At 37.1% G+C, this 18,242-nt stretch overlaps 1 protein-coding gene across 2 annotated transcripts in view; it reads left to right on the top strand.

Moving 5' to 3' along the window:
• CERS6 (ceramide synthase 6) overlaps positions 1–18,242 on the top strand; it is a 291,305-nt gene that overhangs the window by 203,387 nt on the left and 69,676 nt on the right. For both annotated transcript variants that reach the window (XM_072612222.1, XM_072612221.1), the window contains exons 5-6: positions 367–417; positions 8,658–8,750. In XM_072612222.1, the coding sequence (XP_072468323.1) occupies positions 367–417; positions 8,658–8,750 (144 nt within the window). The remainder of the gene's footprint in view (positions 1–366; positions 418–8,657; positions 8,751–18,242) is intronic.

An 18,242-nucleotide genomic window follows, 5' to 3' on the forward strand; every position in this document is an offset into this window, starting at 1 on the left:
ACTTGTCTTGCATCTATTGGTTATGCAGTAAGAGTAAGAGTGGGAATATATGACTCCAAATCCATCTCAGTGTTGGAAAAATTACCCCAGAGTGCATGTACATCTTCACATTTGTGTTTTGTTGTTTTTCTTGTCCTAGGAATAGCCCTAATGATCAAAGGGCGCGATTGCTAGAATAATAATTACTCTTGCATCTGTTTCCTGAAATTTTCAGTGCTCCAAATCCACACACAAACAAAAAATTAAAATTCCTTTGAAGTGGGGCAAGAGCAATATGCCTTAGAATTGGATGCTTTTTAGTAAGTACCTTTTCCCCCAAGTGCTTTCTTAATGTCTAAAATGCGTTTCTTTGTTATTCTTTTCCAGACACCCTGGTTGTGGAACACAAAGCAGTGCTGGTACAATTATCCATATCAGGTAGGAGAATTTGCTTTCCACCTTCATTAAGATCATGATGCCCCAAATTTATTACATTTTCTCTCTAGCCCTTATCAGAATGATTAACTTTTTGGCTCATTGGTGCCCTCTACTGGCTGACAATAGTAAGCAGCCCTGGTTGGGCTAAAGGGTAAAGGGTTCTGGGTATTTGTGTGCCTATCTATATATAAGGGGTAAGTCCAGCAGGTGAGTCCAGTACTCATTTAAGGGTGAGTACAGTTCTCTATCAGTTAAACAGGTGGGGCTGGCTATTTTTAATTACTATAAGAAGCCTGAGGGTTTGATGACAGCCTGCATAGAAAGATCAAGTGCAGAATTTTAGGGTAGCAAGCTGTTTGTCTCATTTTGTAGTTTGAGAAGACTTTAGAAATGTAAATGAAGCTTTCCTTCCTTAAGGGTGGAAGTATGGAATTGGCCAATTATATGAGAAACTCATCCATGCAACTAAAAGCTGTTTAAATGGAAACTAAAATCATAGCATTGGAAGACATTTTTCAGATCCTTGCATTCTGAAGTATCTTTGTACCTACCCACTAGTTCAGTAAAATTAGTACTGCTTTTGGTGCTGTATCAATCTAGATTTGAATATCAAAGCTAGGACTTTTCTTATCCATCTGGGGTGATATACACACACATCTATCTGTCTCTCTGTCTTTCCACACACATGTATAGGGACTCCCAGAAGTCTTAGTGCATTTTGATGCCTTAATAGCTTAAATAATAATAATAACTTTATAGTTGTAATAGCTTAAAACTATATTAAGACTTTTGGGACACTGTAATGAGAGTCAAAAATTCAACTAAATATTTTGCCCCTCCTCATGTAAGCAGAAATGCTTTATTCTACAGAGGGTTCCATTCTTTTGGTTCTTTTGAGACTTTGGGCCATTTTATATTTTGGTATACACAGTGTTAATGGGGAGCAAATACACCTATAATCTTCATCAGAAGATACACAGTGTTCCAATGAAAGGTATGAATTTATGTCAGATGCTAGGTATGGAATGCTAGACTGAAGTTTCTATTTCCTAGAGGTATTTTATCCAGATTAGAACAGAATACAAATAACTAGCAAAAGAGCATTAAAAAACTCTGAGAATTTGATAGCCATCTGATAAAGAATTAAATTACATTGGAAACTAATTGCTCACTGCAAAAGAACCATGCTTATGAGTCCCAAGTGCTTTCTTTTTTTTAAAAATTAATTAATTTATTTTTAGTTTACAACATTTCGTTCCACAAGTTTTTGAGTTTTAAATTTTCTCTTCCCCTCCCTCTTCCCCAAGATGGCATGCAGTCTGATATAGGCTTTTACATATACATTCATATTAAACACATCTTTCATTAGTCATGTCATAAAATAGAATTATAACCAATGGAATGAGCCACGAGAAAGAAACAAAACAAAACAAAAAGAGTGAGAGAGCAAATAGTCTGTTTCCTTCTGCATTCAGACGCCATAATTCTTTCTCCAGATGTGGACAGCATTTTCCACCATGAGCCTTTTGGAGTTGATTCAGAACTTTGCATTGCTGAGAAGGACCAAGTCCATCAAAGTCAGTCATCACACAGTGTGGCTGTAACTGTGTACAGTGCTCTCCTGGTTCTGCTCCCTTCACTCAGCATCAGTTCATATAAGTCTTTCCAGGTTTTTCTGAAGTCCACCTACTCATCATTACTTATAGCACAATAGTATTCCATTGCATTCATATACCACAACTTGTTCAGTTATTCTCCAATTGAGGGGCATCCCCTCAATTTTCACTTCTTTGCCACCACAAAAAGAGCTGCTATAAATATTTTTGTACATGTGCGACCTTTTCTCATTTGTATGATCTCTTTGGAATACAGATCTAGAAGTGGTATTGCTTCGTCAAAGAGTATGCACATTTTTATATCTCTTTGGGCGTAGTTCTAAGTTGTTCTTCAAAATGGTTGGATCATTCACAACTTTACCACAACTTTACTAACCCTAACCCTAAATGCATTACTGTTCCAATTCCCAAGTACTTTCTTTAAATATCTATATTATTGTGTTTTAAAGTTTCTCTTCTGCTCTGTAGTGATATGCTTAATTTTAGACTTCAAAGAGTAAAAATCCTGTTTCTAGAAACTTCAGTTCTCTTTTGGCATAGAAGCATTTCTAATAGGTCAGATGTTAAGACAGATTCTATCATATGGTCCAAATGAGAGAGAACATGTGCTCTGTGAAATATGGCACAAAATTAAATTTTTAAAAAACACATCAAAAAACTCCCATATTCAGTCCTATAACATCTTCTAGCTATATAGGTGGAATTAATATGTTGCTTGTTACTAAAAACTGAGTAGCCAACAACCATAACCCAGAATGTGTTGACAGATCATGTTTCAGAGAGCACCATATAATCAGTGTGAGAGATGAAGTGTTTGACAGACACAAGATTGTACAATGAATATTGGCTAAGTTATTGTCAAGAAGAAGCGCAACATGTGTGGGAAATTGCATCGTTATTGTGTTTTCTACTGATAAGAAACTGTGTACTACACAGGCATGAATTATTCAACACACGATTGCAGAAAGCTTGTAGAAAATGGTAATTATTCATGGAAAAATTGGTCATCTTAGGAGAATGCAGTATACTCATTAGAAATTAACTGCTTTTTTGGGTACAAAGAATATTAACAAATCATCATTCTGCAAAAGGCAGGTGTGACTATACATGTAATGACAAAATCTCATTTGTCGTTTTTATTCACACACAGACTGCAGTTCAAATTGCAGGAGAGTGAGGACTTCCAAAGAGGAAGCTTTTCCATAGTACTGATTCACACTTTCAATAACTGATATATTAGTAAAATAACTAAATAATAAACAAAAGCGGCAATAGTGACCTTTTTTCCATTGTACTAAAGGTATACTGTCATGTGAAAATATAGATCTTGTGCTGTTTAACAAATATATATAATTGTAAAAATAATAACGTTATTCATGTGATAAGCTCTCATGAATTCAATGAACTTCATAAACAAGGTTGAAACTTTTAAGATATTTCTGTTAGGGCAGGGGTAAGGTCTTATTTTCAAAGAATGTAATATTAGGGTTGAAGGGGTAATTAAAAGAACATCCTATATTTGTATAATATCCATAAAATGTTCCTCATAACATCCCTATATTGCAAATGTTATTATCCCAAATTTGCATATGAAGACATCGAGACTAGCCTCAACAGTATAAGATATAGATGACATGGACTTTTGATCTCTTCTCTCTCTTTGGTCTGGCTTAGTCATCCCAACCTCAATTCATTCTAGATCTAGAGTTCCCGGAGTGTGGACACAAACATTCTGCTACAGTTCACTACTATACTTTAGGGTTACAGGATTTTAGAATAACTATGGTATGTGTATGTGGGGGATATACTACTCACCATTGTGAGTCCTGAGTCCCCACCAGTGTATTACTAATTTCATATAATTAGTCACCATGGTACCAGTAACTCTTATACATGAAACAGTTGCTAAGTGATAAGATTAAAGAAGCAACAATAATCACATTTATTCAATAGAAAGTAAGGGCAGGGATAATCACAATTCATCCATAAACTCTGATCACAGTCTTCCAACAGTGCACATAATATCAGTGGGGGAGAGTGGTACACATAGAAAGCTAGCAGGGAGCCACATGAGTAAGGAACCCCATGTGCCAGGGATGACAATTCTAGACTTTAGCCCTTGATGTCCTTCAGGACACTACATGAAACTGCTTGTCTACTAGCTGTTTCCCTTCTGGTCCTTATTGCTTTCCTACTGGGCAAAGCTACTTCTCTTTTGCCCTCAAGTCATGAAACAGTGATAAGCTGTTTTCACCACAACCACCTTTATCAGGACACTTAAAAAAAAGTATTACTCTCTTTCAGTGAGAAGCAGTATTGTTAAGTCAGAGACCTGCCAAGCTCCTTAGATCTCTCCACTTTGTCCTGGTAGCTCTAAGTCCTTTATCACAGAAAAACATTCTGTTTCTCCCTCTTAAACCAGAGAAAACAGGAGAGGGCCACACAGTTACCCCCTGAGAGGATTCTCTTATCTCACTCTGTAGGCCCTAAAAACCAACAGTCCCCAATAGCTCTTTACACAAAAACTTGGCTTACATAGCTCTCTTGCAACAAGCTTCTAGTAGCTGTTTCAGTCTTTCTCCAACCAGTCAGCAAAACAATGCATCTCTTCCAAGTAGCAGGTTCCCAACAAAAGCAGATGAAAGCCTTCTATGACTTCCATCCCTTATCTTTTTGTGATTTCTCTTCCATTCAGATCCTTCTTCTATCTTTTCCTATAGCTTCTGAGTAGTCTCTAATGGCTTGAATAAAACCTTCCTGGTATTCAGTGATTCATATTTACCTTATGGGACAAAATGCAAGAAACTCATCTTTCTGTCAGTATGAACTCCCATCAGTCCTTATATAATCTTTTCATAATCCCCAAACAGCTGTTTGATTTATAATGTCAGTTATAACCTTTAAAATTCTAAAAACAGTCACGGGTAAATGATTTGATGGACCATAATGCCCAGCAGCTACCATTATCTCAGCCATTTTCTGCCTTAGAACAGAGCCTCTCAGTATATTCATCTGATTTGCAGTTCTCTATCTGATACTCAGAGCAACCAGTGCCATTCCTCAAAATCTTATCAGTGAGATACTGTTTCTTCATAAGCTTATTTTTATCATTTTCCTTATGCATTTTTTCACTTCCTTTAAGCCACTAAACTGTAAACATTCAAAATGGGCCTTTTTTTACACTAAGATGAAAGATTAAAGAGACAGTCTCTGCCATCAACTAGTCAAACAACAAACATTAGTTACCTACTCTGTGTCAGATATTTTGCAAATTTGTTTTCTTCTGGTTCATCAGCATTTATTAAGTGCTACTTGACAAACATTCTCTATTGCTACCAATCATTAACATAGGGAACATAGAAATTTCCACAGTGGGTCAAACCCAGCTATTCTGTCACCACTATCTTCCACAAGGGATGTGTTATGACAAGGTATCATTATTCCTCCTGAAATTAACTTTAAATTTAGTAATTTAACATGTTACTGCTTTTCTTAGTAGGTTTTGATAGGTATTGTCACTCATAAATGTGTCCAAACTCGTTAAAAATCCATTAATTTCATGGCAGTGTTATTTCTTGGAGGTAATGAGTTCCATGTGCTTATTATACAGAGGATAAGGTTGTACTTTTAAAAAATTTTCTTAGAACCTTCCCACTCAAATTCTAATAAGATTTAGTCAATGTTAATCTTATCCATAGTGTACATAATTTCAGAAATTTCCATACTGTTTCCTTTTAACCTTTACCTTTCTAGGTGAAGAACTGAAATGTCATAGAATCTTTTTTTTTCTTCTTTTGAGGCAATCTGGGTCAAATCATTTTGCTAGAATCAGTTAGAAAGCATCTGAGGTCGGATTCGAACTCAAGTCCTCCTGACTCCAGGACTGGTGTTCTACTGGCTTGCTACCTACCTGCCCAGTCATAGAAACTTATGTTGCATGAGACCTTAAAGGTTGGCCAGTTTAGCTGCTAATTCTATTGCAATATCCTTGACAAGTAACAGTAACACTAGATAAATAACAAGTATCAACTTACATAGAATGTTCAGGTTTTACAGAGTATTTTACATACATAACGTCATTTGAAACCCACAACAACCCTGATGCGTAGTACAGTTGTTATTATCCATTTTGCATACAAGAAAGCTGAACCTAAGCAAGTTTAAGTGACTTACCCACAGTTGCACAGTAAGTATCATAGATGGAATTTGAACTCAGGTCTTTCTGATTCTGAGTCACTATGTCAATCTGGGTAGTCATCTAAACTCTCCTTGAGAACTTTTAGTAAAAGAGAAACAGTGCCTCAGGAGGCAACCTTTTGCATTGTTAAACAGATGTAATTGTGAGAATATTCTTCCTTATTTTGAGCTATCTGTCCTTGTGTAACTTTCACCCATTAGTCTTAATCCTGCTCTTTGTGGTTATACAGAATAATTTTAATTCTTCTATTTTAGCCCTTCATGTATTTGAAGGTAGTAATTATATTCCTCTTCCTTTCTCTCCACACATATAGTTCTTTTCCAGGCTAAACATCTCAAATTCCTCTGATTGTAATATGATTCTAAGCCCCTTCACCATCCTGGTGACTCTTTTCTGGATATCTTTCCACTGCCCAACATCCATCTTAGCTCAGTGTCCACTGAGACCTGAAACACAAGACTTTAGATGAAGTTGGACCAGTGCAGAGTATTAAGGAATTATTCTCTCTCTTGTTCTGAACATCCTCTTTCCCTTAGGGTGATAGGATTTAGGACTGGAAGCAATTTTATAGATCACCTCATTCAGCCTCTTCATTTTACAATGATCATTTGATCTCTCATAAATTATGAGAAGTGGTTAATGATTTGTAGGTTTGACAAGTCTTGTAGGGCTCTGTTGCTTCTCTAAAATAAACTTTAGGAAGATGGCATACCTCCCAATTTTTCAGGTCAGTTTTACCTAGAACCATCTCCATACCATTCTCAGGCAAAAGAGTCACCACCTACCACTATTTATCTCTTTCCTCTAGGACTGGAAATATGTTTACTTGAATCTTTCAGTGCCTCTGGATCTTATTTGCTCTTTGGTAGAGCATGAGCGCCTAATGCTCTCTAACAGATTTGAATTTGTCTCTATTAAGAGTTCCAGTGGTCCAAATCTTTTATTATTCTATATTGTCATACTTCTCAACTTAAATGGTTCCTGATCTGGATCTTGATTCCCCCTTGCTGCCTCGAGAATCTTTCTTCCACATTTCCTTTAGGGATTATTTCTTACATCCATTCTAGGAAGTCTATCTTTTGTTAAAGGAGATGTTCTATTCCAATCCTGTTCAACTTCTGCTAAAACACAAGAATTAATTTGTATTTATAAAATATGGAGCTGATGAGTCCTATAGTAGGAATATAGCACAAAACAAGCCCACATGAATAGTTCTTTGTTTTCATACCTTCTGCCCTCAAATAAAACTGTAGTTTTTTGTAGCTCTCATTTAAAACTCATTCTAAAGTGCTGTGGCTAACTTCTTGTTTCTTTACCCTACTTATCCACTCCTGTCTTATTCTTTGCTCGAATTTGGGGGAGTTAGAGCTATTTTGCTTAACTAGGTACCAGTCCAACCTTCTAACCTTTTAAAAATTTACCAGGCATAACCACCATATGAACAGAGACCCTTGCTTAAAGTATTTAAAAGTCTTCTCTCCATCCCTCCCTCCCTCTCTCATTCTGTTTTTCTTTCTCTCTCTCCTTCATTCCCTCTGTCCTCCCCCAACCCTCCCCCCACTGCTCATTTTCTTGATGATTCCAGGCTCTTGGCTACTTGACTGTTGGCTCTCAGTCTATTAGAATGGCTTCTCCACTATTCTGATCATTTAATTTAATGTTTTTCAAGCATCCATCTAGTCTTGACAGTATGGTGAATGATTTGTCCTCTAACATCAAGGTTTAATGATGAGTTGAGATGATTCAACTAGGTAGTACAATGAATAGATTATTAGTCTTGGAGTCAGGAAGAATTGCATTGAAATCCAGCCTCAAGACACGTAACTACTTATGTGACCCTGGAAAAGTCACTTCACCTCTGTTTGCCGCCATTTCTGTAGGTTATTGTGAGGATCAAATGCAATAGTATTTGTAAAGCACTTAGCACAGTGCCTGGAACATCGTTAAGTCATAATAAATGCGTGTTCCCTTTTCTTCTTTGTTCTCTTGAGCCTCACTAAGCAATAAACTTTTACCTTAAGACTGGGAACAAAAAAACACTGATTCTCCTTATTCTTGATTAATAAAATCCCACAGCAGTCATAGAATGTTGTTTTTCTTCCCTCTTTTAGGATATTCTTATGGTTTTCAAGTGCTCTGAAAAGTCCCAGAGCTGCTTTTACTAGACCAATGAAAAACTTACTACCAAGTGTTCATATTAACTGAGAACTTGTGGGGGGGAAAGGTAGGGTTATGACAGTGACATCAAACTGTATGTTGGAACCAGTCTTGCAAACATCATTGCCTTTATACAGAATGAAGTATCAAGCACATTTGTTGAAGCTGCAAGTGTTGTATAACTTTACTAAAATATATTTGAAATGTTTGCAAAATATAATAGGTTCTATATTAACTAGTAAACCTTTTCTTTCATCTCTTACTTCCAGCCACTGACACCTGACCTTCATTACTACTATATCCTGGAATTGTCCTTCTATTGGTCCTTAATGTTTTCTCAGTTCACTGACATCAAAAGAAAGGTAAGAGGAAGTTGTGACACAAATTGGGAGAGGCTGTAGCCCTGTATTTTCTGTGGTTATTGGCATTTGCTGCATGTCAACATAAGCAGAATGTGGCATTGGTAGATTTGAAACATCATTCCAGACTGCACAGCGTGAAGTCCTTATTACTATTCTGTATTAATATATTTTTGTTGTCATAGTTCTTCTCTTTCTATAAAGTACCAATTTTATTTTAATTCTTTCCTGCAACATTCATTATTGTTGCCAACCTGACTATTTCCAAAAATGAGAAAGTTTTTCTTCTCCAACCTAATGCTTTTATCTCATGGAAATAGATGATAATGAATCCTGATAGCAAGAATTCCCATTCATCTGATTTTTCTAGCTCAGATAAATGGGGAAGGGGAGTGAAACAAACTATTTATTAAGTTTTTAATGATATGTTAGGCACTGTGCTAAGCTCTTGATCTTCACAACAACCCTGGGAGGTGCATGCTGTTATCACCCCCATTTTACAGATGGGGAAACAGGAAGGCAGAGACTAAATATCTTGGCTAAAGTCACATAGCTATCATGTTTGAGGATGAATTGGAACTCAGATCTTCATGATTCCATGCCTTCTATCCACCATGCCACTTAGCTGCTTCTATGTATGTAGACAGTTTTCCAGATTCTATGAAGAAGATAAAATTTCTTCAACAATTGTTATGGTGGACATGGATTCAGATTGCCCCAACCTACATCATCCCTATGTTACCCCATTCTGTGATTCGAAGGGTAAGACACAGGACATAAGTCAGGGTATGCCAATGGCAAGAGCAAATAAATGCCAGTTTCCAGAATCCCTGGGATAATGTGATTCACGCGAGTGCCTTAGATGTTACTGAATCAGACCTCCTAAGCCCCTTTGGGTAGGAGTTTTTAATCCCACAGTATCCATGGATAGGTTTCAACAGGTTTGTGAACTTGGATAGAGAGAAAACAATTATATCATTATCTTCACTAGCTTCTAACTGAAACTTAGAATTTCCTTCAATTATTTAAAAAAGATTATTATTAGAATGGATCCATAGGCTTCATCAGATGGCCAAAAAGTTTCATAATACTCAAAAAAAAATTAAGAACACCTGTCTTAAAGAAAGATGGTGTGAAGGTGTCCTGGGTAGCACATATGTCTGTTGAATTAGGAGCTGGTTTCTTAGTTGCGTAGAACATATTCTGACATTACCACCATCAGGAAGACAGGGCAGTTGATATTCAGGACAGGAAGTTAGTAACTCTTTCCAAAAGCCACAGTGTTGGGACTAGACTAGAACTCTGCTTTTTTGATCATCAGTGAGTACTGTGATAATCACCCGTTGTACTAGGCATTAGGCCATCTTCATGTCAAGCTTACCAGTGGAAGTAGCAGGTATTCTATGACTCCTTAAAGCCTTTATATGTCTTATCCAATTAGGAACATGAATGGATGGAAAAGAGCCACTTTCAAAAGCCCTGGAATGGCATTGAAGTATTATTAACTCTCCCTGGCCACAGGGAATTGAGCCATGGCTACTAAAATGCTGGTATAATGAAAATGCCAACCCCTGATACACAGCTGTGCTTTTCTTCATACATTTGTCGTAGTTTTATTTTACCTGTGCCAGCAGTGTTTTAAATTTTCTTCTTTAAGGCATCAAAAGATCTGTCCTTTTGTCAATGTCAGTACTACCTTCATCAGTGCTGATTGCGATCCCTGTGTACCTCAGTAGAAGGGCTTTTTTTTTAAATCACCCATTGGACAATCTTCTATGTAGGAATAAGCCTCTGCACTTGGCCAGGTTCCTTCTCAGACAAGAGATGCAGTCTGTTGCCAGGCCCAGACTCCAAGAATTACCAGCTTGTCAGAAACTGCTGGAGAGCTTCTTTTTTTCCTGATGTAGACTTTAAGAATCCAGGTCAACCTCCATGTAGTCGCAAGGCCTTGGATTTAGAATTTAATAGAGATTCTAATATTCTGAGGTCATTGTTAATTTCTTTATGAGACATATCCATGATGCTAATAAGGAACTACAACTGAGTAATTTGAAGGAAAGAGGTTAGCATGTTATAGATGTAACAACCAATAACCTGAGCAGAAAATATTCATAAAGAATGGTGAGACTATAACATTTACAAAGTTGCTGTTGTGCATATGTGTGTGTGTGTGTGTGTGTGTGTGTATGTGTGTGTACCTAGCCAAAACCTCAGTGGGCTGGTTTCAGTTGAAGGCTGGTTGGATGATGATTTTTGGCATCTTCTCTTTTATCAGCAAGAACAAATATATGTCCCTGACTCAGATGGCTTATTGCTGCTTCTCTTATGAAAATAGGATTGCAAATGCTATCAGGCCTGCTCATTATCCTGCATAGCTTTTAATCACCAAGGACTTTTATTTTGACTGTTTTCATTATTGAGCTATTACTATTGCTTTGTCCTCCCGCATCTTTCTGCGGGTGTCTCCACTCCTCGCTGATTCCTTACTCATTGTTCCAGTGACCAAATGACCTGCTGTTCAAGCATTCAGAAGATGTGTGGTGTATTTGTACTGCCAGAAACCCTCCTCAGTTCCTATATTGCAACCCCTAACTAAACCTGTAAAAAGCAAGATAACAGCCTGTTGCCTAATTGTGAAAACGTGACGTATGAAGACACCCATTGACAATATGAAATAGAAGCTTACCTCTGCAAGTCTATCAACATGGAAGTTAATAGAAGGGTAATCAGAATATTTCTTTAGCTCCCCTATTAAAGGGCAGTGAACTATATTAGCAGATTTCAAATGAATACCAGGAATACAAGCACAGGCTCCTGCATTCACAGCCTAGACTTTTGGAGTATATTTATTTCTTAAATATGATCATCAGTAGACATTTAGATATCACTTTTGGATTTAGGATCTCAATTTCCTACAAAAGACATCTTTAACTTTCAAAAAAAACCTCTTACTTTTGGAGATGTTTTTCTCTCTACTTTTCTCTCTGTTGTCTTTAAATATCAATCTATTCTCATATTAAACCCAAACTCCATAAATGAAGGACCAACTTTTTTTTTCAATATTAGCATATGCCATAGCATAGTTTAACTGCTTTATTTCTCTTTGTCTTAGTGCTTTATGTGTAGAGATGAGAATTGCTATTAATCTTCCCAAAGGGAAGTCCATAACCTATTTGGAACCATTTTGTCTGAAGACTTTAATTTGAATAATCCAGTAAATAGAACAATAGTATATAAAACCTTTTGAGTTTTTTTAAAAATAAGAAAGCAAAATTTCTTTTTGAAGTAACAAGTGGAGATAATATCCTTATCATTTTTTTTCCTTTTTCAGGGCATACTTTTTTTTTTTTAATTATGTGTCCTCTCATACCTCTTCACAATGAAAATGTCTTTTGTGCCTCTGAGTTTTCAAAAGAGGCGCTAATGAATATTACAGTGTTGGAGCTCTGAACAGCTTGCTTGTGTCTAAACCTTGTGCCCTTTTAGCTAAACTGCTGTTTGGCTAGAAGGCCTGGGCATATGGCCAGTGAATTCTGGACATTTTCAGATACTTCTCAGCAGATTGCGTATGGCAGAGTTCCAGGGCTCAGCTGGTAAAGTCAACTTGTATTTTTTTTTGTTTTAGCCCAATAGAAACACTGACTCTCATGAGAAATTTTTCTAGGGTTTCATTCCTTATAACAGAGAGGCAGAAAGATGATGGTTAAGGTAGGCCAGCCATTTCTTCGAAGCTTGATATGCCATCTGTGGCTAAATAGTGCAATGGAATGGCAACATTTCTTACTTGTCAGTTCTAGTGCTGCCATTTGCAATGCATCCTTCCTTCTTCTGATAGAACCTAGATGTCTATCTTTTCTGCTTTAATGAGCTTTCCACCAATGGGTCTTAGAAAATGTCTTTATTTCCTTAAGTTTCACCTTCCTGATGTCATAGTCTTCTCCGGGAATGAAGGACAAACAACAATAACATTTCTTTAAGTTATCTTTAGGTCTTCTTTAGGGAGATGAAATGCCCAGTAAGCTCTCTACTTCTCCATTTTTATATTCATCTTTTTTGTCAAAATGAAGTCACTTTAGATTATTTCTGCTGATCTCCATGGAAAAAGGAAAGATGTCACTTATTCGCTCCTATATAACATTAGCACTGTTTTCTATACAAGCAGTAAATGCAGATAATGGACCACTATTACAAAGAGTAATGTGGCTTTGTTACCTTTCTGCTTCATGGTTGGCATAGCATTTCACCTTTGTCAGGTTCTTGCTGAGGCACAGAGTCCTGACTCTCATAATAATAAAAAGAGTACTAATATAATAGTTTAATGTTTGCAAAGCACTTTACCTCTTTTTTTAACTCTCATAACAACCCTGTGCAGTAGGTGTTATTGTTTTCATCTGCAGTCTCTATGTAAAGAAGCAGAAACTAAGAGATTTGCTAAGGGTCACATAGCTAGTACATGTCAGAGTCTGAATTCAAACTTGGGTCCTCCTCACTCCAAAGCTAGCTCTCTATCTATTACACCAAGCTGTGGCTGATTCATGTCCCATTCTTCTGTCACTATTTCTTGTGAAAACAAGCATGGAGAAAGAGATTATTCTTTTATAATGTTTACATCTGTGAAGAGGAGGGTCCCATTATAATTTAGAACTGATATTTCCAGGTTGGTAGTTGAATGAAAGGACTATTTTTTCAGTAAGAGACCTGTGTTTTATTGGAGAATTTTATAGGGTTTTGTTCAAAGGCTAGCTTAACTAATAATTTACATGTGCAATAAAAGATTAGATATGGTGCCAAAATACTACCATATAAGTGTCTTTATAAGGAGATAACTCATCACTGCACAAACCCCTGAGAAAAGTAGACTCAAGAGTAGCTTACTGTTTTTTGTTCTGAGGAAGATGGCAGGGTTAGGCTGTGCAACTCTCTTCATGCCACATTGAGCCAATATCTGCAGATGACAACACTGAAGCGAGACCTGTTTTCCTGGATACCGTTACATCTAGGCTTGTTGGGTTGTGGGTACTTATTTTAAAGGGCTCAGGTGTTCCAATGTTTTATAAAGAGGTTCTACTCTGTATTTGGCTGATTTAAAGTGAGACAGTTTTCCAGTTTCCTTGGAGGATTCCTGAGACACTCAAAGTATCCTGTGGGACAAGAAAAGGACTCCTAGAAAAATTGATGTCTTAGAATGTGTTTAGAACTGTCCAGTCTAAATCTTCAGGTATGATCCAGACCTAAGAGTGCAAAGTCAGGCTCTAATGGTTTCCTGAATATGAGTATGGGTGAGTGAAAGAGATAAGGAAAGAAGGAAACAGGTGCTGAATTATAATATTCTATATGTTTGATACAGAGGCCTTGGCTGTCACAAATATTCACTTCTCCACCTAGAACCCACATTTCCTCTGTTGCTCTAAGAAAGAAGTATACAACCGACAAACGTGGACCCAACAGATGTTTCTTGATTTCATTTGAGTTATTTCTATGTAGTTTTTTTTAGGGAATCATAAATAAAACTTGAGCTTAAGATTTCATTCAATTTGTTGGTTTAAATGAAAGAGGTTAGGCCAATTTCACATAATGCAACCTTGCTTGCATCAATAATGATAATAGTGTCTAACATTTGTATGCACTTGCTATGGGCTAGGCACTGTGCTAAGTACTTTATAGTTAGTATTTCATTTGATCCCCATAACCCCCCTGGGAGGTAGGTGGTACTATTATCACCATTTTACACATGAAGAATTGAGGCATATAGACTTTAAGTGACTTGCGTAGGGATACCCTCAGGTATTCCTGATCCTAGCTCCAGCACTTTATGCGCTGCGCCCACCTAGCTGGTGTGAACCAAAATGACCTCCACAAAGTCCACATTCTATGCTTCCTCATGGCTTGGAGGTAACCTTAATTTCTTAAAAGCTATGATGTTGATGTAGAAACTCTACCATGTAGAAACACTTTGAGTATGCTCCAGTGACATTCCAATTATGATATCTGAGGATCAGCAGAACTGTTCTGGAGCATCCCAGCACATGTGGGGAAGTCACCAGATGATGAATTTCTTGGCCACAGAAACCATAAGATAAAGAAAAAAAATATTAAGTGGTTCTTGGTCTTGTGTGGCCCCCTTATCCTATAGTGATGTTTATGGAGTGGTGAAAATGGGTGAGGAGAGAAGAGTGCTAAGAATCATACTATTATTAAGGATGAATTTGGGGTAGCTAGGTGGTGTAGTGGATAGAGCCCTGGGCTGGGAATCAGTAAGACTCATCTGCTTAAGCTCAGACCTAGTCTCAGACACTTACTTAGCTGTGTGACCCTGGGCAAATCAGTTAGTCCTGCTTGCCTCAGTTTCCTCATCTGTGAAAACAAGCTGGACAAGGAAATGGAGTATCATGAAGATAACTGATGATTAAATAAATAAGACTAAATAAGTGACTTATAAATGCTTCTACAGTAAGGGGGATTAGGTATTTGAGCAGTGGGAACAGGAAGGTAGCAATTGTTAATATGTCTAAGGAAGGCATCAGATAGCCTGTAACTCTGAGGCTACGTCCTTGTCTGACTCTGATATTCTAGGACGCTATGATTCCATGAATTAAAAATATGGAACACAGAAGCAAAACTGTATGATTTTGGGTCAGGGGGCATTTCTGTTACTTGTAGGCCAACACTGCTGACATTTTTCTTATTCTTAGCCAATAGGGCCAACACTGTCCATTAAATTATTGAGTAATACTAGCACTGTAGTCATATCCCTTCGAAATTGTGTTCCTTGAATTGGGACAGACTAATAGTTTTGCTCCCAAGAGCCCATGCGTAATGGTGTCTGATTCTGGGATCTCTATGAAGTCACAGAAGACATACTGATCTATTTCAGATAGTGAAGTCTAATTCTTGCTATAGTGATAAGACTAACTCCCATCCCTAGGAAGAGAGACTGAGGGATACTGAATGGCAAGAAGGAAGGAAGGGGGAATGAAGCATCCTGACTGAAGGATGTGTTTGCTAAACTATGCCTCTACATCAGGGGTTAGATGAGTAGCCATGACCAATAATGAGAAAAGGTGAAGTATATTATAATTATTCTCAGGATGTGACAAAAGCTTCAATACATGATTTAATTCACTTTATGTCCGGGGGAATCTTTATAAAAGTAAGAACTGTGAGCTTTGAAAACTGTACTTTCATTAGGGCGAATTATGATTTGAAAAACTCTAGTTGTCAGGGATATTCTTTCCTCTGAAAAGAGAAAAGATGTAGGTTGATGGTATGGGGTTGGGGGACACTTTGCTGTATAATGGATTTTGCTTCTAACTGAACTGTAAAACTAAGATTTTGACCACCTGTAGTCAAATAAAATCCTACAGCTTTTCTTTTCAGCAGGAGTGAAGAGAATGACGACTGCATCTTGGACCATCTCTAATTAGATTCTGACTTCTGTCAAATTTCCCTTGTGGTTTCAACTGGAAGGCTTTGTCTGGTGTCAGGTGGATTACCTGAGTACCTAGACAGATTTGCAATAGCTATCTTTGTCTTCAGAAATGGGCAAAAACCTTTTATTCTCTATGTCGTTGTTCCTTGACAGGAATTGCTGAACATGCCCCTAGAATGCTAAGTGATATTATTATAAGTGCTCATAAAGCCACTTCTATTGCAATTATTAGAACTGTTAAATACTTATGTACACATGACAACATCATGCTAAGTGCTATTAAAAACCATATACAAAAGCCTTTCCTCTGAACCTTGGGGGCCTATAATTTAAAACATTACAGAATGACACAGAAATATGAGGGACAACTGACAATGAACAATATTAAATGAATAGGGGGAAGGTAAAGGAATAAGTATGTATTAAGTACCTTCTATGCATCAGGCACCATGCTAAATACAAATATCGCATTTGATCCTCACAATAACTTTCCTTCTGGGAGGAAGGTGCTATTGTTATCCCTATTTTACTGTTGAGGAAAAGAAGTAGGCAGAGGTTAAGTGACTTGCCCAGGGTCACACAGCCAGAAAGTGTCAAAGACCAGATTTAAATACAAGTTTTCCTGACTCTGGGTCCACCACTCTATACATTGCACTCCTAGCCAAAGAAGCAAGCTGTTAATACAATTTGAAAGCAAGATACATTTTGTGGGTTACTGAGCGAAGGAAGACCCACAGTAGTTTCCTAATAGAGGAATCCCTTTGCTCTAACAATTGGTATTCTCTGTAATAGCAATTAGTATTCTCAATAATAATGTTCTCAATTCTCAATTAGTATTCTCATTAAACTTCAGTGGCCAATGATTACTCCAAGGATCGAATATATACTCTTCTATTTGGGATCTAAAATCCTTCACAACTGGGCTATGGCCAACCTTTCCAGCCTTATTTTATGTTACTCTCTTTCACATTCTTAGAGTTCTGCCAAAATGACCTCCTTGAGTTTCTCCTTTTCCTGTGCCTTTCCACAATCTGTCCTTCCTGCCTGAAATGCTCTCCCCCCTATCTGTTCCTCTTTTAGTAGAACCCCTGATTTCCTTCAAAATTCAGCCCAAGTACCTCCTTCTACATTGAAGGCTTTCCTAATCTGTATAAGTACTAGTGGCTCCCACTCCCCCTCAGTTAAAAAAAAATTATCTTGTATTTATTTTATGTACGCATACATACATTTTGTCTTCCCTGAAAAAAAAAGCCACCCCACAAACTCCTGAAAGACAGAGACTATAATTTCTGTTTTTGTATCCCACTCCTGGCACATAATGGCTGCTTAATAAATACTAACTGATGGATTAATTGGTGGTATAAAAAGAGAATTGACAATTCTTGAAAATGGTTGTGTCATGTCCAACTTGAATTTTGTTTAGCAGTGTTATTTTCTATAGCACTAAAATCAATTAAAATTAAATACTAAGCAAACAGTTTATAGTGGAAAAATTTATGCGATCTTAATCTTGAAATGGTACTGTAGAAGTTGCATGGAAGAAAAGTTAGATAAATGTTCATACAGTCAATTTTTATTTCAGTTATATATATGTTTCCAAGAGCTGTAAAGTAATAACATACTTAACAAAATACAAAGTAATGTTGTATCCATAAAGGTAACGCACTGTAAAGGTGAAAATAATCCTTTCCTTCTAGGATGTCTTAAAGGAGTTAGATGCAACATGAACTGAACTGAGAGTCAGAAGGGCTGTGGTTAAATCTGGGCTTTTCCACCTCTGTGTGATCAGTAGCAAGTCTCCGAGCCTCATTTTTTTTTCAACTGTGAAATGATGAGATTGAAACAAATACTAAGATCTTGCCCAGCTCTAAAAATCCAATGATTCTGTGATTAAAGTGGGTCACCTAAAGTTTTATTTCATTTAGCAAAGATTTTCGAAATTCCTACAGTGTCTAAGGAACTATGTTGGGTGCTAGGGTACTAGGAAACAGGGAGACAAACCAAGTATTGTGATGGCAAAAATGACTGACAAGGCAAATGCAAGTGGGTTATTTTTAAAAATCAGC

This window comes from Notamacropus eugenii, chromosome 5, assembly GCF_028372415.1.
Source record: "Notamacropus eugenii isolate mMacEug1 chromosome 5, mMacEug1.pri_v2, whole genome shotgun sequence".
Taxonomy (NCBI): Eukaryota; Metazoa; Chordata; class Mammalia; order Diprotodontia; family Macropodidae; genus Notamacropus; species Notamacropus eugenii.